The 27,478-nt window shown below is 41.5% G+C and overlaps 1 protein-coding gene across 2 annotated transcripts in view; it reads left to right on the forward strand.

Moving 5' to 3' along the window:
- The window catches only part of CDH13 (cadherin 13), a 2,224,354-nt gene that overhangs the window by 1,784,564 nt on the left and 412,312 nt on the right, over nucleotides 1-27,478 (forward strand). For both annotated transcript variants that reach the window (XM_069215815.1, XM_069215816.1), the window contains exons 9-10: nucleotides 5,220-5,402; nucleotides 22,165-22,418. In XM_069215815.1, the coding sequence (XP_069071916.1) occupies nucleotides 5,220-5,402; nucleotides 22,165-22,418 (437 nt within the window). The remainder of the gene's footprint in view (nucleotides 1-5,219; nucleotides 5,403-22,164; nucleotides 22,419-27,478) is intronic.

Genomic DNA, 27,478 nt, shown 5'->3' on the forward strand with positions numbered 1-27,478 from the left:
TGGCTTGGGGCCACAGTGGTGTAGTCTTTTGGTGCTTGACATTTGGTATAACTAGAAACTCCTTGAATTCTTTGTTATTGAATGGTGGATCTTTGTCAGATTTGATAATGGTGGCATTGGTGAGGGTTCCAAAAAGCGGTGCACCAGTTTAATCCATGCAATGGAAGAGATGTGCTATTTCTGTCCAGGCAATGGCAGAGATGTGTGGTTTCTGCTGGAGCAGCAACTAAGATCATCTTCTAAGGGCCCAGTACTGGGGTGGAACCCCTTGGCAGGTCAGGTTCACAGCTGGCAGAGCCCAGTTGCAGTGTTGGGTTGGCTAGAAGTCTTGTATGTCCCTGAGTCTTCAGATCAGGCAACTAGTCGGCTGGTCCTTGGAATCACTCTGGGTTCTGGACTGGAGAGATGCAAGTCCAGTCCTTCTTATCCAGCTAAGGTTGGCAGTAGGCAGTATATCAGCACAGCCAGGCAGCCAGGCAGCAGTACTTCCAGAACAGCAGTCCAGCATAGTGGCAGTTCTTGTAGCAGCAAGGCAGTCCTTCTTCCTGACAGAGTAGTAACAGTTCCAGAGGTCACACCTCAGCACTCATTGTGTGTGGTTTTCTAGAGGGACTACACAAAACCCAACTGTTATCCGCCCCAGACAAGTGATCAGAGAAAGGCAACAGGGGCCAAATGGCCAAAGTAAGAATATTTTAACAAAACGAAAGGATGATGGACTGAGTGCTGACATTTTTCAAACACTCACCCCCAGTCACAGATATGGGTTTAATCCATTGTTCTTTTGCTCACAATGCCACCTCAATTTCAACACAGCCATATGCAAATTAGTTTTGACCCTGTTCCCCATGGATTTTGACCCTGTTCCCCATGGATGCAGGACCTGGCCCCAGGCCAGGTCCTGCATCCTAGGACCAGTTTCACGGTATCACCCAGGCTAGCTTGAATCCAGTGGCACAGTGAGCACGGGGTCCACATCTGGGCATATGGTTGGGTCCAAACTGGGTTGACGTGGCAAGCAAATGATGATGGAGTAAAACCCAGATCTGTGACTACAGGTGTGTTAGAAAAGTTTCAACACTCCGTCCATCATTGCATTTTGTTTTGTGACGTTGCCTTGTGAGCCCTAAGGGGCTAGGGTATGCCCAGGTGTTGGTCCACTGGATTCAAGCTAGCCTGGCTGATGAAGGCTGATACCCTGAAACTGGTCCCAAGTTGCTTGTTTCCCATACGAGGAGGACCTGGCCTGGCAGTTCAGTCTGGACTGTTTCCATGGGAAACAGGGTCAAGGCTGATTTGCATATGGCTGGATCCAAACAGGGGTGACGTGGCGAGCAAAATAACAATGGATTAAACCCAGATCTGTGACTGAGGTGAGTGTTTGGAAAGTTTTAACACTCTGTCCATCATTTTATTTTGTTTTTGTGAAGTTTTGTGAAAATAGCATTTTCAGAATTACCATTTAAAATCCAACTTAACCGTATGTTGTAATCTTAAATTGTGATTCCAGAGACACCAAACTAAAAAACACCATCTCTTTCAGATTGTGAATTACTCTAATAAGATGTAATAAGGTAATCCCTATGTTAGCCTATGGGAAAGATAGGCCTGGCAATAGTGAGAAACAAATGTAATAGTTTTTCAGTACCAGGACATGCAAAACTTAAAAGTACATGTACAACTTTTTATAAACTCTGCACTCTGTGCTTGGAGCTTTCTAGGGCCTACCTTAGGGGTGATATGATTTTTAAAAGGAAGGCTTGGTGCTGGCAAAAGTTATTTTTCCAGGTCTACATGGAAGTTTAAACTGCAAACACAGGATCTGCAATGGCAGGCCTGATATATATTTAAAGGGCTACTTAAGTGGGTGGCACAATCTGTGCTGCAGGCCCACTAGTAACATATGACAGGCCCTGGGCATACCTAGTATACTTTACTATAGACTTATAGGTATATTAAATATGCCAATCAATCCATGTTTTAGGGAGAGAGAACTGGTTAGCAGTTAGCATGTGCACAGACTCCTAAGGATAGCTAAAATAAATTCAGCAAAATTAAAGGCAAGCAGGCAAAAGGTTTGGGGAAGACCACTCTAAGGCTGACAGGTCCAACACTTTCTGCACCCAATAAGCTACAGTTCTGAATGGATGTAGGATTACAATATTTTTCAATTCACAAACCTTTCCAGTAGTGTTCCTGGAGTGTCCAGTAACATATTTCCAGGTATACTTCACTAAAGACCATGTGACTTCCTTATTTGTGTTGTCCTTAGCATTTCTCCACCCTACAATACTTCAGGTTGGAAAGGCAGCACTTCTGTGAAATGGTGTATTTTCTCATTATACGGATAATGATTTCCATCCTTGAGAGAGCCTCTTTGCATGGGGACACTACCAATCAAGCCCCATGCATGTGCTCTGACCATAAAACGTGTCAAATGTGCTCACATCTAATTGGCATATTTAAATTTCCTATAAGTCCAGAGTATATAGTTTCTGAAGTACACCTATGGCATGGAAAGTATGGACTACGACACTACTGTGCAATCCAGTTGTGTGGCCAGGCGAACATGACTCCAGGCATGCCACAGCAGCTTGGCAGCTGCAGTTTAATCCTGTAACTGACCTGTCAAATTAGACCTTTTTTGACAGGAGCAAACCTTTCCTTTTAATATAAATAATCTACCCTTATGCCTTGTAGTCCACACAGCAGGGTGCATTGCATTTAAAGGTAAGACATCTAGAAATATAAAGTTAGCATGTCCTTACAGTGATTAGGCCCCAGGAGCTATTTTCACGGTAGTGAGGCTGGCTGTTCCGTAGAGAAAGACTGTGATGCACAATTATCTTTAATGTCACAGGCAGATATCAGATTACTTCTGCGCAAGCCCCTTTTTTCTCCCGTCAGGCAGGCTCCATTCCCAGTGGTGAGGAAAATGCCTCATAACTGATCTGAAGTGGCCACAGATGAAAAGTTTCTAATTTCCCTGGCTATACCTCTAGGGTGGGCACACAGGCTCTGCAAAAGGGTAGAAGGGTTTAATCAGCTTAGATGTAGGCAAGGAGGACTATTGTGGGATTGCTTGCAGTAGGCCACATAGGAAACACTGCAAAAGTGGTTATGGTTACCCCAGGGAACCTTTTCCCTATATGTTAGGGAGGGGGTCACGAGTCAACCCCACCCACAAGCTATTACAAGGCATAAATGTGGTACTCCTGGCAACCTCCTCAGAACACTCTGGACCTGTTGATGAACAGAAGGACTGCGCCTACTGTTTGAGACCTATGAAGAGATCTGAAGGGCTTACCTGCTCCCAATTGTATCCAGGACAACTGGACACAACGGGCCAGTTGGCTGACCTCCCAGGTAAGCAACAGGGCTACAACAAGCTGCATGAGGTCTTTTCCCTGAAGCACCCAGCTGATCACTATTAGCTGGACCTGCCCTGGACCCTGCTGGTGAACTCTTCTTGGGTGATTATTTCTGAGGTCCAGGGATCTGTCAAAGTGCACTCCTCCTAACATCCCTGGCCAAGCAGATCCACCAGAGGTGTGCAGCTGTTGCGGTGAAAAAAAAACAGGTGTTCCTCGCCCTGAGCTTTTTCACAGCAACAAATCTGATTGAGCAGGACCTCACTGATTATGTATCTGGCCTTGATGAGCCCTCTTCAGATACAGCCGTCAACTTTGGGCAAAGGTACCAGTCTACTGTGACCATTGCCAATCATTTGCACTTTTTCGTGCTTTTTTTATTAAAACTTTAACAAATACATATTTCCCATTCCCTTTCTTTGGAACTGTCATTTTTGTTGTGATCTTGTTCATTAAATGATTCTCTTCTTGTATAAATTGGAGTGCAATTTTGATTATGATGTGTATTTTTTTTTTTTATTTTTTTTTTACGATTTAACTATTTTGGTATTTATAAATACTTTACACATTTTCTTAGGTTAAGCTTGACTGCTCTGCACCATAGCTACCTGGGCATAAGCTCAGATTTAAATTACTGAAACCTTTAACTGGACCTAACAAAATAGTGGTCTTATTACTTGTGATGGCCTAGCAGCCACCCAATTAACAATTTACTTTATCGCACCGTGGAAAGGAATCAATTTCAGCCTTTAGCAGGAACACATTTCTAACCATTTCCAGGCGGAAGCAGAGTTGGAAAAAAGTTTGTGAATGGCCACAACTCATGATTTTAGGTGCTTACAAACGACCAAGATTCGAGCTCACATTGCCCATTTTTCACCCATTGTTTGCTATTTACCATTGCGCATTATTACGTTAACTTGAAGAAAGTTTACAAGGTAGTTACAGGAATATGACTGTTCGATTATCTTTGGTGAACATATGCAGGTGTGAAGCCAGCCATATGCACTTGTAAAACTACTTTAAGAGTGGAAATGGCTTTGTGGGACAGGTGGATTTGTCAGTGAACACAACCCCACCAGTGCATTTACCAGCAGCTAAAGTGAACGTGAAAAACAATACGTATTCCAGAGTTTACCTGCACCCACGCTACACAATTTCAGGCAACACAGTTCTTGCCCCAGCCAACGCATCTTATTTAACTTGTCTCATAACCACCACAGAGCAACAGTGTGACTGCAGAACGGCTGCTTGGTTCGTGGTGATGGATTTAGCTAAATAATTAACTCCCACGCAGATATGAGAATTCGCTGCATTAGAATGACGTGCAAGTGTAAAACTACCAAACACAAGAATTGTACGTGAGAATGATGGTTATGCAAATAATGCTGTGGTCCTTCTATTCTACGGAGACATGATACAGAGTTGTGATGAATGTTTAAGCGTGTGGAATAATCTATCATTACATCATTGTCAAATCATTTCCAAAGCGACTGCCCCACCAGGGAGCTACTTCAGCATTCTCCTCTGCTACCAGAAGTCCAAGGTTTATTTAATGGCACTTCACTGGCAGTGATTTTTCACATCACTCACCAGCTTTTCTAGTATTCACATGCTTTCTTCCCATCACGTTTCTACTTACCTGCAATCGATCATGCTGGATGCCCCTAAGTGCTTATGCCTTCCACGCCTTACACGACCAATGCATTATTCATAGGAAGAAAAATGTACTTGCAGGTATATCCTTATCCCTCAAGGGGTTGCCATATTTGAAGTGCTTTGAAAATATCTGTGCGCTGTGAATGCAACAAATGAAATAAATATTCTAACTTTCCGATTTGTCTTTAGTTTCATGCAACAGTGAATGAAGGAGTCACTGGGGTGATTGTTAATTTGACGGTGGAAGACAAGGATGATCCTACGACAGGGGCGTGGAGAGCAGTGTACACCATCATCAACGGAAACCCGGGGCAAAGTTTTGAGATTCACACTAACCCACAAAATAACGAGGGCATGCTGTCTGTTGTCAAGGTAAGATGGCTGGTCTGTGTTTCTTCTTTTTGTATAAATTGTATTCTTCTAGCCTAGGCAGGGCTCCATTACAAGTGCCCTGGAATACCACATTCCACCCCCCTCGCCCCCCCACCACACAAAAAAAAAAAATTACAGGCTGCCTGAACTTACTGAATATTATTGTCCTGCCTTAGGCAGATTTAAGGACTTTTGCACTAGAAAAAATAAGTAATTTCTAATTAGGAAAAAATAGTTAAAATCTCTAGTGCCCAGATTCACAGTTCTTACAACAATTTTTCTATGAGAACTCGTGAAAACCCAGTTTGTGTAGTAGGATACTGTGAGACGAATACGTATTCCTAAATGTTACTTTTAAATGATTGGAATGGATGCATATTTCATAGTGCTTGGGCAGTGGTTGACTGGAGGAGTAACCTAATTGTGCATTAGCATCTCTGCCAAACAATTTAGCTTGAGTTACTTTTAGTGTGAATTTCAATGAGCGCGTTAGCAACCCTAGCAAAAGGCAATCGTTGATAATACAATAATTACATATAGACTCAGAACAACACTATAAATCATTGTCTGTAGTACGTCAGAATTTAAATATTTATTGCATAGGGAATTAGCTAATTAGTAGATTTCTGTATAGTATTTTCTACATTTTGTGACCTTTTTCCATAGGTGTTGCTAAATGTTAGTGTTTTATAACAAAACCCGTGTAAAGCAATGGTTAATAAAAACACAGGGCTTGCAAGTGCACGGTTCTTGATAAACTTGACATGTTAAATGCATCGAAATAAAAAAAATAAAAAATATGACAATGGTGTGAACGTGGTGAGGATAAATAATCCCCGAATCTCCAAGTTCGCGCTGCACCTAAGCATGGGTATTCTCGGGCAGAGATTTTGATCATCCATCTTAAATGCGACACTGGCTCACAATGTGGAACCCAGGCACATCATCCAATGTGAAAGCCACAAAGGAACTAATTTTTAAAGAAAGTCAATAACAAAAGCACAAGAAATAACAATATCCACACCAAACACTTTGCAAATGCCTAACCTATTTATCATTATAACCTACTTATGGCAAAATACAGTTATGTTACCTGAAGTGAGCTCAAATACAGAAACCTGTGATGTAGGAAAGTACATTTAGCACTTTAACAAATGTATTCTAAGCATCTGTTGATGGAAGGCCAAACATTGGCTGAAAAATGGCTAAGTGTTTACAATAGTTAATGTTTGGACACCACAAAGGCCTATGCGGAAGGCATGCCTGGCAAGCCATTAAGCAAAACTCAGCTAGATGGTCCGGCCTCCCATCCATGCCGTCCAAGCAAACTGGCCTGTAAGCATGATACACTACTGCCCGGTCTTGCTGTACTGCACAAGACAAGGTTTAGGCAAGGAGAGCAAGTGAAGGAAAGGTCCATGATTACTGGTGACCGGAGGAACCTTTGTCAGTGCAGCGAGGACAGGGATAGAAAGTACTGGGAGACGGGCAGTGGTACGCGGTACTGTCAAATCAGCACCAGCAGAGACTGCAGGTGGGGAAAGGCAAGGTATGGAGAACGGAAAGGGTTACCTGGAGTAGTGAAACCGAAGAATTACTGCACTTTAGTGAGACCGAGGCGCAAAAACAAACAAAACAAGACAGAAACCAAGTCAGCTGACAGTGGATCATGGGAAAATGAGACCCGAGAAGGAGTAAATGTGGTTACCTGGACTAACCAGAAAGGCTAGGGCGCTGTAGTGAGAATGGGGCAACAGTGAGGAGTGCTGGCAAGTTATGATTCATGGGGATGAGCTGAAAGGTGACAGAAACCAACAGAGACGTGAGCGGGTTGAAGAAATGGGAAACTTAAGCACAAAATAAACATTGCCACTAAACACAGTCAAAAAAGGTAGGACTGCAGCAAAGACCTAGTTAAACAATCACTTCTACCAAACGCCTAAATGCTGGCGGGGCTGGCTCCAACAGATAACATATGAATTAGGACAGCTGAGGGTAATCGGGTTTTCTTCTTCAGGTAATGGACAGAAGGAAAACATAAGCACACTTGTGTATGACAAGTTGCCAACCTTAGAACGGGAAAGTGCAACCGTTCTGGTTACAAATCACAAGAGAATGCATGCAAACAAACACAGCAGCACGCATGTTTAGTAAGATTAGTGAATAAGGTAGTAATATGGTCCTTGCATGCCCACAGACAGTACTGACCAGTAGGAAGATGAAGCAATACTTTTTTGGACAATTTCAACTTTTGGGTTGGCCATTTTCACAAGAAATGACCATCCGAAAACAGAGCGGAGCTGTCCCTTCAGTTAAGATTGTTCTCTCTGCTCCATAGGACTATGCACAGGGAGGGTCTGTCAAGGTGTTAGACCAGAGAGATCCTGAGGAACCTACTGTGTGTTGGCCAGCAGGTACTACCTTGCACTGAGTCCAATTCAATTCCCAATGTTAAAATTTTTTGTTAGTGTTGGACTTGGACCAGGATCATCCCCAGACTTTGTATGCCTTCCTTCTCCTATTATTGTTGAAATTGTTTTGTTGGCTTTAGCACTCTGTGGACTTAACCACTGCTAAGCAGTGCTAAAGTGCTTTTGTTTTCTACTTAAATCATGGTAGAATTGATTTCTACCCAACTGGCGAATTTAGCTTGCTTTTAAGTCCTTAGAAAAGTGGTACTGCATGTACACAGGGCCTGTAAATAAAATGCTACTAGTGGGCCTACAGCACTGGTTGTACCACCCACTTAAGTAGCTAGGTGAATATGCTCCACGCCTGCCAGTGCCAGTGTGCGCAGTTTTAAACTGCCATGTCGTCCTGGCAAAATGAACCCTTTGCCAAGCTCAAACCTTCATTTTTAATACATGTTATCCCCTACCATAGGCCCTGGACATCCCAGAGGTAAGGGTGAAGTGCATTTAAAAAAGTAGGACACATACTTATAAACTGTTCATGTCCTGGTAGTGAAAAATTCCTGAATTATTTTTCCCTACTGCAAGATCTGTCTCTCCCATAAGATAACATTGTCTTGTTAGATTTTAGAAGTGTAATTTCCAAATGGGAAAAGATAACCAGTTCCTATTTGGTGTCTCTGGAATCCTAATTTAAAATCTGAACACATGACAAAGTCATTTTTTAAATTACATCTCTGAAAATGTCACTTTTGGAAAGTTGTAATTTTCTTCCTTTGCTATTTGATGTCTGCAGCCTGTCTCTCGGTCACATGACTGGGTGTCGGTGACGGGTGAACTTTGTGTATTCCGCCTTAGACAGCAACACACAATGGGAGCTTTGGGTGTGAATGGATGGGTCACCACAGCCAAGGAGGCCACAACCCCACTTACACTTTAACAGGCTGTGTCCTGCGTCCATACAAAGGGCTGCATACCCCATGTACTTAATCTGGGGCCAGGACAGGACATCTGTGCACTTCAAAAGCATGCCTTCAGAAGCTTCTCCCCACTTCAAAGGCACAACTGTGTATATAAGAAGAACCTTAGACAGCAACTGTGCAGTACATTTCTGGACCTGTGAATATTGTGCCAGGAAGAAGGACTGTTTTGCAGTTACAAGGACTCTGTTCTGATAGGCTACTGCTCTAAAGGAACTGCCGCTCTCCTATGCTGACCTGCTGACCTCCTGCCTGGGAAGAAAAAGTTGACCTACAGCTTTGTCTTGGACAGAAGACCCCAGAGTGACTCAAATGGCTAGTCTGCTGGCCTCCTGATCTCAGCCTCATGGACATAAGACTCCCCAAACTGCTCTTGGACTCCGCTGCAGCAACCTTCTGATCCCCAAGTGGTGCCTCTCAGGTCCTGGACCCTTGGTGTGGCTTACAGGCTCTTTCTCTCAAGCTTTTGGGCTCTTCACGACCGCAAATGGGCTTGCACGAACATCAGGGTGAGTCACCATCATCCCATCTCTTCGCACAGGAGTCATCAATCGCCCACGGAGGATGGCCACCACAAAGCTCCAGCCCTCCTGGTTGTAATGCCTTTTCGGTACTACGCGCCATACTGACTACCGCCTGCAAAGCTCTCCTTGGTCCTAGTGACCCTCTCCAATGTGAACAGGACTCCTAGCACAAAACTTGAGAAGGTAAAAGTTAAGCAGGACTAATTTGGGACTGTATCATAGCCATGCTTCATCATGGTCCGCCTGAGCGTTTGTTTTTGACCCGTCTATTGTGACCAAATATCCACGGTTGTCCCTTTATGCTTTTAGGCACTATATTGCCAGTTTATTCTTTAAAAATGTATAACTTTGGTTCTACTGATTCGATTTTGTCATTTTCGTCTTGTTGCTCTCTTTTTCTAACGTGGTGTGTAATCTTTTTGTGTGGTGTTTGATTGTTTTAATGTTTGAAGTGTTGCACAAATACTTTACAAATTGCCTCTAAGTTGAGCATGACCGGTCTGTGCTAAACTACCAGAGTGTTGAGCACAGATTAATTTGGAGTTTGCTTGGGCCTTACCTGGACAAGGATTGTGGTTCTTACTTGACCAGGGCTCACAACCCAGTCAACAAGTAACCCAATTTCTTTCAGGTACTTCTGCTAAAAATATAGGTTGCTCTTTTCACAGGGTGTTTTAAATCATGGCCCGATTTGTGCCTGCTCGTTAATAAAATACTAGGACAATATTAATGCTTCTGTTCTGTTAAAGTATATGAAATGGATTGAGAACAAGAAGGCTAATTATGCTGCTAAAATGGCATGGTTCACTTAAGAATCTATTCTTGAGTGAGTCTAACTGGCACAAAAGAGGGGCTCTCTTCACTTTATAGGAGACAATCTAAATAACTGCAAGGAGTTGCAGGCAGGATCCTTCACTCTGGACACATAATCTAAGCTTGGTCATGTTTCTCACATTCACAACTCACAGTAACTGGTAGCCAGCATGGTGCCTCTCATTTCTCCCAAAGTGATGGTTCTAAGTGAACTGACAAGATGAATCTGACCCTCGAATAAATAGATGATGTCTAAGGTTTGAAATTCAGAATCTAACCCCATCCAGAGATGAGCGATTTTGATCTTGGAATTTTTTACTGCTTTAAGCTGTTGATAGAAGAGTTTAGCTCCTATATTGATTCACTTTTGGAGAACCCATACAAGGTCATGAAACAGGGGTCTTTGGATGGTGGAAGTCACTAGATACTCTCACTATAACCAAAGCAACAAGAAAAGACTGGACCAACCATTTTGAGAACAGCATAGACAACATTGCTTCTTTCTTGATCTGTTGTGGGACATTATTTGTAAAAACACTGGCTAAATCCATAACTGAATATAAACATTCATAGTAAGCTGAAAACATATTTATTATTGTTCTGGGCACTAGACTGACATGTTTTTATCGTGTTCCCTATAGATAAACCCTCACCACTCCCCACAAATCTATCAAGATGTAACTGAGGGGAAAGCATTAGTGTAGTGAAACTCCGTATGGAATAGCAGAGTTTCAAAGGCCTCCTGACAATGTAGATAGATAGATACTTTATTTGCACAGTTACTTAACACTGTTGCATTGAAACAAAATTCACAGTTTTACACAATGTTTGAAAAAGTCTAATCAGATTCTGAACTATCAAAAAATAAAAGATCTTTTGCTTCTAAATTAATCTAGGCATTTTAGTCAGTGAATATATCTGTTTGATGTAACGGCAAGCAACCAGTAATATAAGGGCTCGATGGGGTGTTCGTAGAAAGACTTGAAAACTTTCTTAGAGCAGGTTGTCATACGATAATGTGATATTGATCAATGCCGCCTTTTTGCTACCAGGGTTAAAAATGTAACCAGTCAACAGTTCAACTGTAGGTCCCCTGGAGCAAAACATGCCAGCACAGATTACCTCCTTGTTCATAGGCCCCTTTCATTAAATACATTTTTTTAATAGAGTTTTCCTTTCAAGTGCAAGCAGATGTTGAAAATCTTCTGTGCCAGTGCCACACAAACAACAGGTAGTATTTGCAGAATCTCTTAGCCAGGGGCCTGTGGTTAATGTGCATGGTAAGAGCCCCTGTTGGTACCTTAAAACTTCTCTTTGTTGTGCTCTTAAAAGCAGAAGCTAAGGTATGCTTGTGGGCCCATAGTCATATAGGTGTTCAGTTTCATCCAGGCATGGGACCTCCTTGAGAAGGCTGCTTTGTCCTCCATCAAGGACTGGATCTTAATTGACCTCCAGACTGTTTATTTGAATATGCTGTGTGAAGCTGTTGTCCTCCATAGATCAGTAAGCCCTGTCCTCCTCCATTAATCTTCTAGGTAGTCTCTGGTACGTGAGGCGTTATTGCGATGAAGCTTCTGCCATAGGTGGTGATTAAGGAAGTCTGAAGTGGCTCCCCGAACTTTACCCCAGAAGTTTATTTATATACCTTGTCTTCCCATGACTGATTGAGTAGACCAAACTCAGTCTAATTTGGGCAGGAGAGGTTCATTTTGGAAGGTTGAAGGTAATCCAATAAACTTTACATAATGTGTGGTCTAGAGTTTGCGAGTCTCTTCCACTTTGTATTTCGCTCCCATAAGTTATTGTGGACAGGAGCTTAGCTTTCATTATCTGTAAGAGGGAGATGAATGATGGCCCATCTAATTCTGTTTTCAGCCTTTTTAAAGATACTGCTAGGGCCAGGCCTTTCCCCATAGTCCTGCCTCTTTGGTGCACAATGTTACCGGAATTGTCAATGATGACCTTGAGGTATTTGTATTTATCTGCTTGCAGAAGCTGTATCTTGCCCCATTACCACTCCTGAGGGGACTTCTCCTTGCTACTAATTGATATTGTACTGTTTTTTTTTTTAATAAAGTTTGCGGATAGGATGTTGACATCTGAATATAGCTGGGTGGCATTTATCAAACTCTGGAGCCTTATTTTGCTTATTAACACAAGATCCTCTGCGTTTATGAGGCACAGCAGCATCTGATCCCCGATTTTCAGAGCATGTGAGTTTGCGAGGGCAAGAACCCCCGCCAGATCTGCTAAGTACCAATTAAAAAGTGTGGGGGCCAAGATACAACCCTGCTTCAGACCTTTGATGGTGGGTATCCTCCTCGAGAGATGTGTGCCTGTGGAGAGCTATTATCGGATCTAAAAGTGGTTGGGGAATGCCCCACCTTGTTAATTTCCTCCAAAGCAGATTCCTCTCCACATGTTCAAATGCCCCTAAAATCGACAAAATAAAGATGAAGCTGCTGTTTCAGTGCCTTTGCTTTGTCATAAGAAGTGCGAAAGCCATGATGTATGTTATAGTGCCAGCTACTTTTGAGAATCTGGTTTGAGTGTTAGGTATTATTCTTTCAGCAATCCATGCAGACAGGTGCTCCAGCAGGAGTCCTGCAAAGTACTTTGCTTCATTATCTATTAGGGCAATGAAGTGATAGTTTTTTGGGCGCGATCTGTCTCAATTTTTGAAGATGAGTGAAATTGTGGACCCCTTCCAGGACAGTGGGATAATGCCCCTAATGCCAATTTCTGATAGAGAGGTTCGAAAGTTGTCCCCCAGAAAGTCCTGTTGTGCTTAAAGACATTTGGCCTTATGGCTCCTTCCCTCCTGCCCTTGGCTATGTGATCAATTATCGAGATAGTTGCTGCAGTTGTAATAATTGATGACTCCTGTGGGCACATATGCAGACAGAGAGTTCCTGTACTTGTCAGTCTTAGTGTAAGTATTTCAAGGGAGGCGGAGGTTGCATAATGGCAGTTGAAAAGGGACCCACAAGATATTGTGCCCAAACATCTTCGATGTAATGTCTTTGTGTGCAGGGCACAAAAGTTAGCATATTGTATGCCAGAAATGTGCGCTGTGGTTGCTCTTTGCATCTATGTTTAACTTTGCCAATAGGTCTTCTTCACCTGCCCTGTTGATTGACCACTTAAGCTCGTTTAGTGTCTTTTTTTTGTACCTTAAGGCTCCTAGCCGATCTAAGTTACCGGGCCTGCTTCCGAGATGCCTTATGAGGGAGTTGATTTTCCTTTCGTGCTCTCGTAGTTTGGCCCTTTGTTCCTGCAGCATGTGTGTTGTCACTAATAGAACTGTAGGTGAACGGGTGGGAGCAGGTTCATGGAGTCTCCAAGTAGGTGCAGATTGAAGTCACCTGAGATGATGATGTTTGCAGTTCCTGCTATTTCTCCACTGCTTATGTAGTTCTCAAGCGGCTGAGTGGCATCTTTGTATTTAGGCTTAGAGTGGATGCAAATATTTACAATAACTACCTCTGCTGTTGTCATATTCTCAGTTGTAGTAATTGTCAACAGTGTTGATGAAAGGGAGGTTAGAGGCAAGGGAGGTAGCTTTGGCTGACATAGCTAGGGAGACATATGTTGCAAGTCCACCCTGCAGATGACCATACCTCACCTCCTGGTTGCTGGTGTAAAGAAACACACATAGGCCTGCAGGTGGAAAGGTTCATCTAGCCATATTTCCGGCATCAATGTGATGTCAAAGGTGCCAATGTACTGAAGGAAGTCTTGATCCGAGGTTTTAGCAAGGAAGGCCGTTCACATTCCATGAGCAGAGACGAAGAGTGTCCTTTGTTGGTGAGCTCCCCTTCTTTTATCTAGTGTTTGTCACTGTGTCCCATTAAAATTGTTGATCGTTCTAGAGATACACCTTAGGTTGTTGTTAAAGTGTAAGAGATTTGTTGGTCAACTCTGGTGATCATCAGAGGTGGTAATTATCTAGGATCTTAATTTTCTTGGTGAGCATCCCAGGCCGCACTTGAGTATGGAATAAATTTGTTTGATCAGAGGCTCTGGTTTGATATTGGGACCAGCCGCTTGTAGAGGGAGCGGATACCCATCTTCGCGGTACATAATGATGCTTATACCCTAACGCTCAAAGGTTACTCTTCCCGCAAAGATTGTTTGGGCTATTAGGCTTGAGTTCCATATGGCCTTAGTCACTTCATGTGCTGATGATGCAGCTGGGCGAATGAACTGGTGTGACCCGTGCCTTTTGATTTGGAGTATGGCCGTAATATGAGTATGTTGGTGTCTAGGTACTCAGATGGAGTCTCTGGTTTTTGTAATGATTAAGTACTCCGCCCATGTTCTGGTCTCCATGGTTGTTTTGCTCACAACAGCTGTTACCCGCTTGTGTATCTTGTTTGGGTCTGGTTTGTGTACAGGCCACGTTCTCAAATCGTCCCTTCGGGAGAGAAGGGTTGAGTTGTGAGGATTACTGCAGGGGTGGGGCTACGAGGTCCAGTGAGTTCTGGCATGCAAGTGGATTGCAGCGTCCATAGGCAGGAGTCACTATAGTTTGCGCGGTCTGCACAGTTTTGTCTGTCGCGATGTTACTCACCCATTCCTCTGACAGTGTGACTAATACAGCTGGTGCAGTTATAACTGTAGCTGCATTGTTGTTGAGGGGAGCCAAGGCTTCTCCCAGCTCACTCCTGGTGGGTGCTTGTTCTTACCGGATGTGCTATGTTGTACAGGCCTTCTGTGCTGCTGTTACAAAAGGTACAGGGACAGGATCTGTATTAGTTGTGTATCTCCCCCACCCCCATGGGTAGCTGCATTGATGGAAGTCTGCTCTGTGTTGACTATTAGTTCCTTGTTAGTGGATTTTTTTATATTGGTATTCCCCTTTAACCCTGGGATCAGTGGAGTTGTTACTTGTTGGGAGGCCTCTATTGCTGGGGGGGGCCAGGTTTAGGGCCGGTCACAAGGTTAAAGATGAGAGCGATATCCTTACTGTTTCCTGGAGGTTCCTTCTTGTGTCCTCTTCTCGTTTGAGACCATCTTTGCTTGGCGTTTGTTTTTCTGTTAATGTTTCCGTCCATGGGGATGCAAGGTGGTTGTATGTTCCCAGAGGTTGGACATTGGCAGACACCAGAACAGGGGTAGCTGGTGCCTCTGCTGCAGGTGGCGTCAGGTCAGACCTTATTTCCCAAACCTGGCCCCTACACCATGTCCACGCACTGTGCTCTTTAATGTGCGTAAATGGTTTTCCGACAAGTCCTGAGCTGTGGTGCCGACTTTAAAATGGAAGGGTTGCTGGAAACCCCCAGCTTTAGGGATGCACACAGATTGCTGAGCATGGAAGGTAGTGTGGATAGTTTCTCTCTAATTGGCCACATATGCAATTGACGTGTAATAGCCGAGTCAGGTTGTGCCTGCATAAGAAGAGATTTCAGGTCCCCTAGTTTCTCATCTATTCCTGCTACAAACACTGCAAGTGTGTTAAGTAGTGTTAGTTGAACATCCATTTTATCAGATTTATATTTAAGAGCTTCTACTAGAAGCCGCCCGGTTTTCAACATGGATGCCCATGCACCATCAGAGTATAATTCCCTAGAATTTGCGCTGGTGTCCAGTCCTCTTGGTGTTGTAACCCTTTTGTTTGAGCTCACGTCGATACACTTAATGTCCTTCTGGTTGGTGAGCATTGTTTTTTGCCAGGAGTGGCCTTGTGGGCTGGAGGGAAGTCTTGAAAGTATGTAGTCAGCATATTCTCCAATTCTTGCATGCCTAGATATGATAGTGTCTCTTTGTCCTATGCTGTCAGACCTTCCTCTGCCTTTCGACTCCCTGAGAGCATGGACAATTGGTAACCTTGATTTGCATAGATCATTGAAGTCTGATAAGTGAGATCGTGGCCTGTGTGCTCACTGGCAACAGGCTATCTTCTTTGGGGAACGCGGTCAGTGCCATTGTGGTTTTGCTAAGGGCTGCGGCATTTTAGCAGTTCTTGTATTTTGGAGGGGAACCAACACCTGGCCCGCAAGGTCCTGCCAGGCTGATGCATGGATCTCTGTTTGGATAGTTTGCTTATATTGCTCCCCTAGATGATGGGGATTTGCTTGTGGTTGCAGTTCTACTTTGACTTGGTCTTATGACTTCTTTCATTGTGGTGGGATTTTGCCGAAGTAACTGCTTGTAGTCTGGATAGTAGAGATTGAAGGTTTTAACAGTAGTTGCTGGCCATGAATATTGCTTTTACTTTAGTAAATCGGTGATCAAGCATTTTTCAAAAAGAATAACTTTTTGTAGATTTTTGGCTGGAGCTCAGGAGTACAGCATTTTCATGTGTGTTCTGAGTTAACAATAACACTGGGATTTGCTACTTCCTTGTCTGCTTCTGTCTCTATCTCAATGAGTGAAGGGGGCTGCCTGAGGTTTGAGGTGATTTGCTGATTATTGGAGTTTCCTCTTCCTCTTTCCTGCTGCAGTTTTTTTGGGAGGAGATTTTTGTTTTTGTTTTTCCTGATCGCATGGTTTCCTTTCGTCTGTTGCTTCTTGTGATTCTTGTGCATTGTATTTCTGGACTTGTTAGTTTGATGGTCCTGTTCTGTTTAGTTCTCCTGTTGTAAGATGATGGAAAGTGTGTAGCATTGTATGTGTCCCCTCAACACAGACCTTCCCAACCTCTCACGACCAGTTTGAGTCAGTGTGTTGGTAGGGGTGGGAGGAGGATTAGTGGTCAAGGCAAGGGGAGGCTCACTAGGCCCCTGCAAGCTGCACCCAGCCTAACTGGCCCGCGTCTGCGATGGCTCAGGGAACACCCTTCGCAGAGACTGCCTGCAGTCACTACACTTGCCTGCAGCTGCTGCCTGGCTTGTGGTCAAGGCAAGTGACGCTCACCAACCCCCTTAAGCCACACCCAGCCTAACTGGGCTGCTTCTGCGATGGCCCAGAGTACACCCTTCACAGTGACTGCCTGCAGTCACTACACTTGCCTGCGGCTGGCTAGTGGAATCTGCTGAAGGATCTCCAGTCTGTGCCCCAGGTTACTTTTCACCTGGTTGCAGAGGTCAGAGGCATTCAGTAAGGCAGTCAATAAGGGCAGCATAGTTCCCGAGGTTGATCGGATGTTCCATATGTCGCATGGATCAAGGTGCAACTAAGCAAAACACTGACCCAGTTTGGCAAGTTTGAGACTCTGTGCAGGGGCGTAAGAGAAAGGTCCAGGTGCTGGAGATGCTGGGAGGTGGTTGCAGGAGGAGTTCAGCTGGTCCTCTGCAGGGGTGGGCTCAGGAGCCCGAGGAAGCAGCCAGGGTTTGTGGCTCAGCAGCTCTGTTAGGCCAACAGTGCTTCTGCAGCATAGGTTCAGTGTGGTGGAGGCCACTACACTGCCTCCCTGGCTACCTGCCTCATGCTAGTGGCTCCTGTGGATGGGAGGTCTGCAGGGAAGCCAGACAGGGCAGGGCAGGTTAGGTGGCAGGAAGATGGGCCGGCAACCTCCCCTCGTCCTCCTGCCCCCCCTAACTGGGTCCCTAGTGCCACAGAGCAGCAATGTGGTAGGACGGATGCGCTGTGGTGGAGAGGAGGATCCTGGCCCAGCACCCAAGAGTAAGGAGGCACATCGCGAGGGAGAAGCCGAGGGCTGAAGTGTGCCGTGGGGGTTGGAGCCGCCCCACACCGAGCTGGTACCTGGGAAGTGGTGGGCTGGGAGTCAACCTGAGAGCCAATCACAGGGCTTCATCAAGGCTCCCGTCAAGGCTCCAGTCTCCTGATCTTGATTTCCGAATTTCGAGGGTGCGGCACGTCGCTGGTGCGTCGGCACTAGAATGCTTACTGCTTCTGCAGCTCTGCGATTCAGATTCTGCTTCCACTGAAACACGATTCCGCTTCGTCTAATAAGCAAGTGTCAGACCTGATATAGAATCCCAACTTGCGTATATGATCTTAGCCTATGGAACACACAGCCTGTGACTTCAACCTCATACTCTCCCCAATGTAGTAACTGTAGGCTGTAATCGATGGTTTACATTTTGCTATCTGAAATCGTTATTTCCATACACCAACTATGAAGTTAGTTCCAGCACCGCTAACTTGTGCCTTGCAAGGCCTTTGGTATACATCCTTCCAGGATGTTGGACCTTTCCCACAACTTCTAATGATTATCAAGAGTGAAAGTGCATTTAAAATCGACCACCCGTGACAACCTTCCCCACAAAGCTCCAGCTGGACCTGCTTTTCATGCTGGAGACCATCCATGCTGACTGACAACGTGAGACTTACTTTTCATGCAAGCAGAGACTACCTGAAACGATCAAACAACACAAATCTCTAGGAACAAAGACAGTTGATGTACTGGACTGCAGTATAAATCAATGGTTTATCAATACATTTTGTAGCTGATAAATAAAATTGCAGTAAAATTAATGGATTATAGATTAGTATTTCAATATTCAGACAGTTCCACAGCATGATTTTATATTATACATATAATAATTAAAATGACGACTACCCTTGGCAGGAGAGAATAATGGGGTCAGATTCACAGATAAAAGTTAGGCATTTTCACTCACTTGTTTTAGACTGCATGTTGATGTAGATTTGTGTGTTTTTTGGAGTTGAGAAATGATTACCGGGAGTATAGCTGCTGACCTGTAAGGTCACAGGTTTCCAATCACACTAACTGAATACTTGTGTGAATTTCATTTGCTCACATGTGCAGTAATTTGTGCATGCACAACTGTACAGAGTTTGCAAATGTGCATGAGAAACGCTTTTCAATGTGTGCATTTGTGTTAGACCTGTCAGTCTTAGGGTGGTCTTCCCCCAAACCTTTTGCCTACTTAACTCCAAGTTTTGCAGGATTTCATTTGTGTTGGCCTTAGTTCTCTGTGCACTTTACCACTGCTAACCAATAATAAGTACTTGTGCTCACTCCCCTAAACATGGTTTGATTGGTGTATACCTAATTGGCATATTTAATTTACGTATAAGTTCCTTGCAGAGGGGTATACCATATACCCAGGGCCAATAAATTAAATGTTACCAGTGGGCCTGCAGCACCTATTGTACCATCCACTTAAATAGCCTTCCAAAGCATGTGTCAGGACTGCCATTGTGGCCTGAATACAGTGTCACACTGCCATGTCAACTTATACTTAAAACCCCTTGGCAAGCCTTAAATTCCTCTGTTTACTACATATAGGTCACCCCAGGGGGCTATGAAATTAGGAGGTTGGACATGTACTTTTACATTTTATGACTTGGTAGTAAAAAGCTACCTTGAGGCTTATCACTTCCACAGGATACCATTAGGGACTCCTTATTGCATTTAATAATCTGTAATTCCTAATTATGAACAGGTAGCTATGTCATGTTTAGCACCTATGGCATTATAATGACACCCACTCTTTGATGGTAAAGTCAGATTTTTCATTACAATTTAGAAAATGCAATTTTTAGAAAGTTGTTAGAAGTTGTTAGAAATATGTTCTAATACAAAAAATATTATCTGATACAACAATATGTTCCTGAAGAAGTCACTTGTGTACTCACTTACAATTAGGTTGGCATAACAATCCAACTACTATACTATTGAATTGAAGTAAACAAAGATAAATAACAAGGCACACCAACAAAACATTTAAACAGATTTTTTTGAAAAAACTTTCGTCACAAATTACAACAAATTATTAATAATATTTTCTCATATATTCAAAAGGGATACATTATACAATATTAATCAACTTAATTCCAGCACACACTGAGCATATAAATCAAGTTCTGTGGTTAGAATTAGTCAGTGGAAAACGTTGTATCCACCTAACATACTACACAATTGTTTTCTACATAGTTCATTCCTTTTTGGCGGAAAATGGATGTAAAGGTAGAATAACAAATGTTACAGAGGATATGATGTTGATGTTTGTCTCCAAAGGCACATCACTGCACGAGATCACCATAAGAACTCAAAGGCGTAATCAAAGCCACACTGGACAATCCTGAGAGATCAACAACTTATCGCCAAACAATTTATTCCAATATATTAAAAGTTATCTATTATTGCAAATCCTACATATGCAATGCAAATTTCTAAAACTGTATGGTTCCAGAACAGTCATACCTTCGTGGTTCCATCAGGAAATTAGGAACATTTAGAAAGCTGGCATTTTACTGCCCTTGGCCCTCGGTGCTGCAGCCTGTCTTAGGTCACAGACTTTTTTAATTCCTCCTGGACAGTCCCACAATACAGGGGATTGATGTGCCTCAATGGCCATGTGCTGGCATGTTGGGGGGTGGAGGGGAGTATAGCCCCACTTACATCTGAATAGCCTGTGCCTAATGACCCTGTATTGCCACTGCAGCCAGCTTGGAACAAGGGCGCGGGGGGGTCAGGAAATTCCACACACTTTAAAGAACCTTTCTAGAGGCTTCTCCCATCTTCCAGGAAAAAGGCACACAGGTATAATATAGAAACTACACTCCAGCTTTTCAGTACACATTTGGACCTGTGGATATACTGCCAGGAAGGACTGCTGCTACAAAGACTGCTACTCTGTTGGACTGCTGCCTTGGAAGAACAGCTGCCCTGCTGTCTACTTCCCTCTTGCGTGGCAGAGAAGAACTGGACCTGCAAACCCATCTTCGATCCAGGACAACAGAACGTCTCTAAGGGTTAGTCTGCTGGCCTCTTGATACGAGTCTTAGTGACATAAGAGTCTCCCCCACCGCTCTTGGACCCATCTTCAGTGAGTTTCCTGACCTCAAAGTGATGCTTGTCAGGTTCTGGACCCTTAGTGTGGCTCTTGAGTTCTTCAAATCAAGCTTTTAGGCTCTTCAGAACTGTGAACAGGCCAGTTCGCACCAGAAGTGCTCCACTCAAACTGAAATCCAGTGTGAGCTGCCGCCAGCCCATCTCTTCACACAGCAACATCGACAGCCAGTGCAGAGCTCCAGCCTGACACTTTGTAACACCCAGCTTGCTCCACACACCACACCAAGTGCTGCCCACAATGCTCCCCATGCTTCTCGCAACCTGGGACTCTTGGCAGAAAACTTGAGAAGGTAAAACTTCAGTGGGATTAATCTGGTACTGTGTCCGACCCATGTTCCATCGTGGTTGGCTGAGGTTTTGAGTTTGAGCTGGTCCTGTGTAACCAGATAGCTCTGGTTGGTACTTTCTGCTTTGCGGTGCTATATTGCAGTTTATTCTTTAAAAAAATCTTAACTCCTTTCTACTGATTAGATTTTTGTCTTTCTTGTGTCGAATAATTTATTAAAATATATTCTGTTTCTCTAAATAGTTTTAAGATGTTTCTTGTGTTGTATTTTCACTTTATTACCTTTGTGTTCTGCATAAATACTTTTCTCATAGTTCCTAAGTGAAGCCTGACTGCTTCTTATGCCAAGATTCCCAAGGTTAAGCACTGGTTAATTTAGTGACTTTTTGTGGCTCACCCTGCAGGGGACTCTGGCTGTTGCTTGACAAGGGTTCACATCCCATTCAACCAACAACCCAATTTCTCACAGAATGCAATTCTTTCTATTTTCTTCCCTCCACAGAAAAAGAGTGTTTTTCTATTTAGGCACCTTTCCCATTGCTACCCCACCAATTTTAATGGGTTTCCATCCTATGCGGCAGAGGGAACTACAAACTTCAATGATTTCAAGGAGTTAAAGAAATGGAAAGATGTTTATGAATTTCCACCAGTATCTAATCTTGTGGACGTGCAGAACACCCACAATGACCACCCTCCCCAAAATTGGTGTAGATTTTCTCTCATAATTCTTTTTAAATTAGTTAGCAGCAAAAACACATTTTGTGAATTGGAATAGAGGGTGTAAAAATCCTTAAAAACTTTCTGTATGAAAGTTCAAAATAATATGTGAATAGCTTTCTGACTAGAGACAGCAGTCTTAAAAGAGCTGAGTGTTTTGGTTTATGAAAAATAAAACTGAAATATATATGGTTATAATAATACCCCAAGGGAGGGTGCGTGCAAATTAAGAATTGTTGATGTTTTTAAAGGCTGAAAGTGTTCATACTTCTTTACAATTAATAAATAAAACTTTTTTACAGCCTTTGGACTATGAGATTTTAGCTTTCCACACACTGCTGATCAAAGTTGAAAATGAAGACCCATTGATTCCGGATATCTCCTATGGACCAAGCTCGACGACAACAGTTCAGATCACTGTTCGTGATGTAAATGAAGGTCCATTTTTCCGACCCAACCCAATGACTGCGACGAAGCAAGAAAACATCCCTATTGGCAGTGAAGTCTTCACAATTAGTGCTGTGGATCCAGACACCCTACAGCATCAGTCTATTAGGTATGTGAAATTTGTATTTGTTTAGTAAAATAAGGAAAGTACTTTGATTTCACAGAATCAAACTCTGATTAAACATTAGAAAAGTTGACATACAGTATGCCCAAACTTAAAATTGAAAATCTTCTCATGATCAATCAATTCACTTTGATAGAGCCAAACAGTGTTAGGACTGTCACAACAGAGCAGTACAGTGGACCCTTTATCCTGACCCCTACACTTTTCAGGGCACACAATTCTGCCATAAATATATACATATAATGTAAAATGCAGGTCTGGCTCATTTAATATGCAGAAACTAGCAGTAGGCACAGATCCAGCAAGAGCCAGATGCTGTGTTCTTCTGACTTTTTCTTTTAGAGAACATTTTTTTCTACTTAACAGTAATAGCTGTGCCTCTTATGAAGCTTTTTACCCCGGCCCTCAAAAACATCAGCCACCTCTGTTAGAGTTTTAAATATATTTGAGTCACATTTGGTTTTTAATAACAAATAAAAAAATATAGAGAATTATTTAAGTACTGATTAGTTTAATAGCAATTGGTAAAGTACAGATAATATAAAGCACCAGCTTTCTTAGACACTGTATCCCAAATCCCAATCATTTCAAATTTTGTCGAGACAGGAACAGAGATGAATTGACTAAAATAATTTTTGTGCTGGTTACAGAGTTTAGTGATGTGGTCCCCCCAGCTTTATAACTCAGTTAAACAGCAAATAATTTAACTAAGAGCCCCCGTTCCCTTGTGCTTAGATGTAATAGCTTTTCTCCGAATAAGTTACTTAAAACTAAAACAGCACATGGTGAAGCTTTTGACAACAACGTTTACACAGTTTTGTAACATATTGTGGCTATTCTGAAATGTTTATATGATGGCTTGAACGAAGGACTCCGGATAAAAATATTGAGAAGCAAATTGAAGACAATTTTGAGTGTCATCAAAAGCAACAGCAAATCTTTGTTTTTGACGTTGAAATCCTTGAAACCAATGCATGCATAATTATAGATTGCTTAGAGATGATGCTGCTTAAATGCAAAGTAGAACATTTTTAATTCATCTCTGAATTTTGAGGAAAGTAGTTTAGATTTACTCGATATGGTTAGGTCTTATGGACTCGTTATGTTCATTGTTGTGAACACTTACACTGCATTTTTTAAAACTTATTTTTCGACATCATGTGAAATTTACAAGTCCAAATGTTTCTAAGTGGAAAAAAATACTACTCTAAAGGAGTGTGTGCACCCAATTCTCCTTTGACATTACTCCAGTGCCGGTGACTCCACCTGTGTCCTACATATATGAGAAACAACACTCCATATCTGTTTGCTAGATCTTGAGGGACATGAACTAATTCTCATACGCTGCCACAGACCCATATTTAATGAATGGAGAATCAATTAGAAAGCTAATTTGTCTTATTTCTTTTTACGGCACTACTGAGACCCATTGTTCAGGTCTTCCATTACCTTTGTGACTGATGTCCCAAAAGGTGATCTTCCACAGAACAATTTGTCCAAAAATGTAACATCTGGAAAAATAATATCATTTTGCGCCTTTTTGTGCTCTTTCTTAGTTATGTCATTAAAGAAAAAAATTAAATAGTAGTACTTCTATAATTTATTTTTAAAGCGTAACTCTTTCTACAATTTTAATCTATTGGAATACATAAAAAAAAGATTCTTCAATCGGAATAGAATTATCAAATGCATTGCTCCAATACAACAATGTGTAATTAGTAAACTCCATGTAAACAGTCATATTTTTTCAAATGAAACCTTTGAAACTTTTCTGCAGTAACATCATGTCACTATCACATGCAGTGCTACTTTGTGATATTATGCAACATGAGGATAAAATAACAGGTTCACAATTCACCTTCCTCCAATTCTGCATCATGAGTGTTTTGATCCTATCAGTCTTCTAGGTGAGGCTAAGGGACACCTACATTTAGTGAATTATCATACACCATAGAGAAACATATTACATTTAAAATGTATTGTAAAAGTCGAAGCTCTTTGGCTAATGTTAAAACATGAACAGCTATGAATACAATTTACTATAATAATTTGTTTTTATATTTCGAATATTTCTTATTTATTTCTGATAGAACACTCTAAAATTGCCTTACATTAAATATGTGTATACCATCATTATTATCCAAACGAAATTGAGATATTTTATGGACTTTGGCAGAATAATATACTGTGCTGACCTTGTTTGCAATTAATACTGTAACCTGAAGATCACTCACACATCTCGGCTAGTTTTTCAACTTTTGTTTCTATTGGACAAGGTTTGTTGCTCACATTCAATGGAGGTTTGTGCAGGCACTCATGAGTCACACAGCTTCACAAAGGTGATCAAACAGCAGGGATGAATTACCTATCACATATAAAAGCTACTTTGCTCTGGAAGTTGATCCTCATGGTACAACCAAATGTATTTTCCAGCATTAACCCTTCGCAGGCTACAATCTGCTAAAGTAATGTGATCTTGACCTAAATGCCAAGTAAAAGCAAGCACAAGCAAGGAGTCAATCGGTAGATCACCATGCATACTGCTGTGTAGTATGTGCATTAAACAAAAAAACACATCTTACGCGTCTGACTCCTGTGCTGTTGTTTACATGTAGGAATTTTTGCTTCAGCTTGTATGTAAAGTACAAATTTAGTGCCAGCACTGCCGAAAAAGTCATCCACAGGAAGCTTACTAAATCTGGTGCTGCACTATTTTTTGAATGTCAAGAAATGCAGGAGAACAATTTTTCACGTTTTTCTGTTGTGTGAAGGACAGGAAATCTGGGCTCAATTAATGTTTGTTTTATAATCATACAGATCTTAAAATAGGGTTAAGCATTGCATTTGGCAGGCTAACAAAGACATTTTAGAGAAGGTGCCCATTGACTTGAAAACGTATGTGTGGAGCCCAGCAACTAGAACATTTCATTTTGCCTGAAGTATTGAAACTCCTTGTACTATTCCTGCCTAGCGTTTTACACTTGAATTGAATACGCCCGATTTCTGAATTAGATATATGTAGATGCTTGATCATAATACTTGAATAATCCTAAACTATATTGAATGTGCAGAATCTAAACACAAACTCAAGGGAGTAATGTTTTTGTACCAATCATTGTTTAAACAAAAATGCTGCAATACAATCATATACTTTTGATACATTTACTAGAGCTTTTGAACCAAAGAAACATTTAAATAACATAATTTAACATGCCAATGTAAAAAGATGTATATTTAAATTATGTAATTTGTCATTTGCCAAAATATTGCTGGCAGTTTTTACATGCACGCCAAATTATTATTCAAAATGTAACTAATGAGAACAAAATCATACAGAAATTGAGTGGCAGTAAATCATTCTTGCCATATAAAAATGTGATCTTTCGACATGCAAATGATTCAATTAAGAGAAGAAAAAAATATATAATCAGCACATCCTCCCCACCGCTAACTTGAATTTGTCAATGGTTAAACAAATCATGTCAAATATGAGCAAGTCACACCTACTAATATTTAACACACATTAAAGCAAGTACATGGTAAATTCATGACAGTTCGCGACAGCAAAAAACTCAGTCCCTTTAAATGTGGCAAACCTTGAGGAAACACATGCTTTTCGGTAAAATGAAAAGTTACACAAGCTATACGATTACTGTTGTCTAATGGAATTACCTAAATCAAAGTATCACCCTGAATGGAAGGACATGCTCTAAGTGATTGCTAAAATATTCAGTAAAGCAATGTGTTACACATATGCCATACGCCAACTTTGCAAGATTGTATGATTTAAAAACAAAAGTTTTAAACACTTGTCCTAGATAATATGTGATAGATATTTATTGGAAAATAAAGATGATAGAAAAAAATGGAAAAACTTTGAGGAAAATGTATCACTAGTGATACAGAGAGTGATACGGAGAGCATGTGGTGAAGTATTCAGGGCATAGAACAGTTTTAATACTTTGGGACCTATTCACTTAGGTATATATATACACATGAGTAAATCCACACATGTACATTTACTTTTACAATGCGTAGTAACTTTATTATGTTTATTCAGTTCTGAGTGTGAAGTTGTAAAGGTTGCCTAATTTGCAAGTCTAAAGTTATTTCTAGTGATATTTCACAAGTAAGGGGATGTCTCCGCTAATAGGATGGAGATCTCCATATAGTAAATTATAAGGAAAAGTAAAACAAAAATAACAAACATTTTGAGAGCAATATCAAAAATACTTTAAGAATAACTGTTGTTGTAAATTAATTTTATAAATGTATTTTAAATGTAGAACAAAATTTATAAAAATACCATCTTACTGTTAACTTAATTCCAAATGAATATGTAATTTAAATAGTTTAAATTCAATAAACAAATTCAAAGAAATATTTTAAAAAATCCTAAAAATGTAAATTGTTTATTATGGTTTAAAAGATGCTAAAGGTTATGAATAGAATTAATGTAAATTAATTCAATTATTTTTATTTTTTAAAATAGTTTGTTAAATATTTAAATATTTATAATAAATGTTATATATATTTTACCTTGTGGTGGTCGCAATACGTAGACCTAGTTTCTATAGAAAAAGCTGTTTTTTCTTGCCTATATCTTTGGAGCCGCTTGACGAATGTTCAGAAAATTTTCCACCGAAATTTGACAGTCATGTGAGCTGCTTTCTGGAAAGTTTTGGGGTGATCCATCAATCGGGGGCTGAAATAAAGAGTGGTGACATTTATAGCATTTCGAATGTTAATTCCCATAGGTAAAATTGAAGAGTGATAGCGCAAAAACCACTGAATGGAATTACACCATATTTCCCAGAAAGGCAGCTCTTGGTCCAAAAAGAGGTATTTTGGTTATTTGGTGTAAATCCATTCAAAAGTTTTCAAGAAAATCCAAATTTGTATATCTAGGGATGCAAAAGTTTTGCAAACCCTCCCAATCTCATGCTGAGATCTGATTGGCTGCCTACACCTCAAACCAGGATGTGTTGGCAGCATTGTTGGGACTCCGCTTGTTCTAATTAATGGTACAATGTACACTCGCCTCA

Source organism: Pleurodeles waltl, chromosome 12 (assembly GCF_031143425.1).
Source record: "Pleurodeles waltl isolate 20211129_DDA chromosome 12, aPleWal1.hap1.20221129, whole genome shotgun sequence".
NCBI classification, from domain to species: domain Eukaryota; kingdom Metazoa; phylum Chordata; class Amphibia; order Caudata; family Salamandridae; genus Pleurodeles; species Pleurodeles waltl.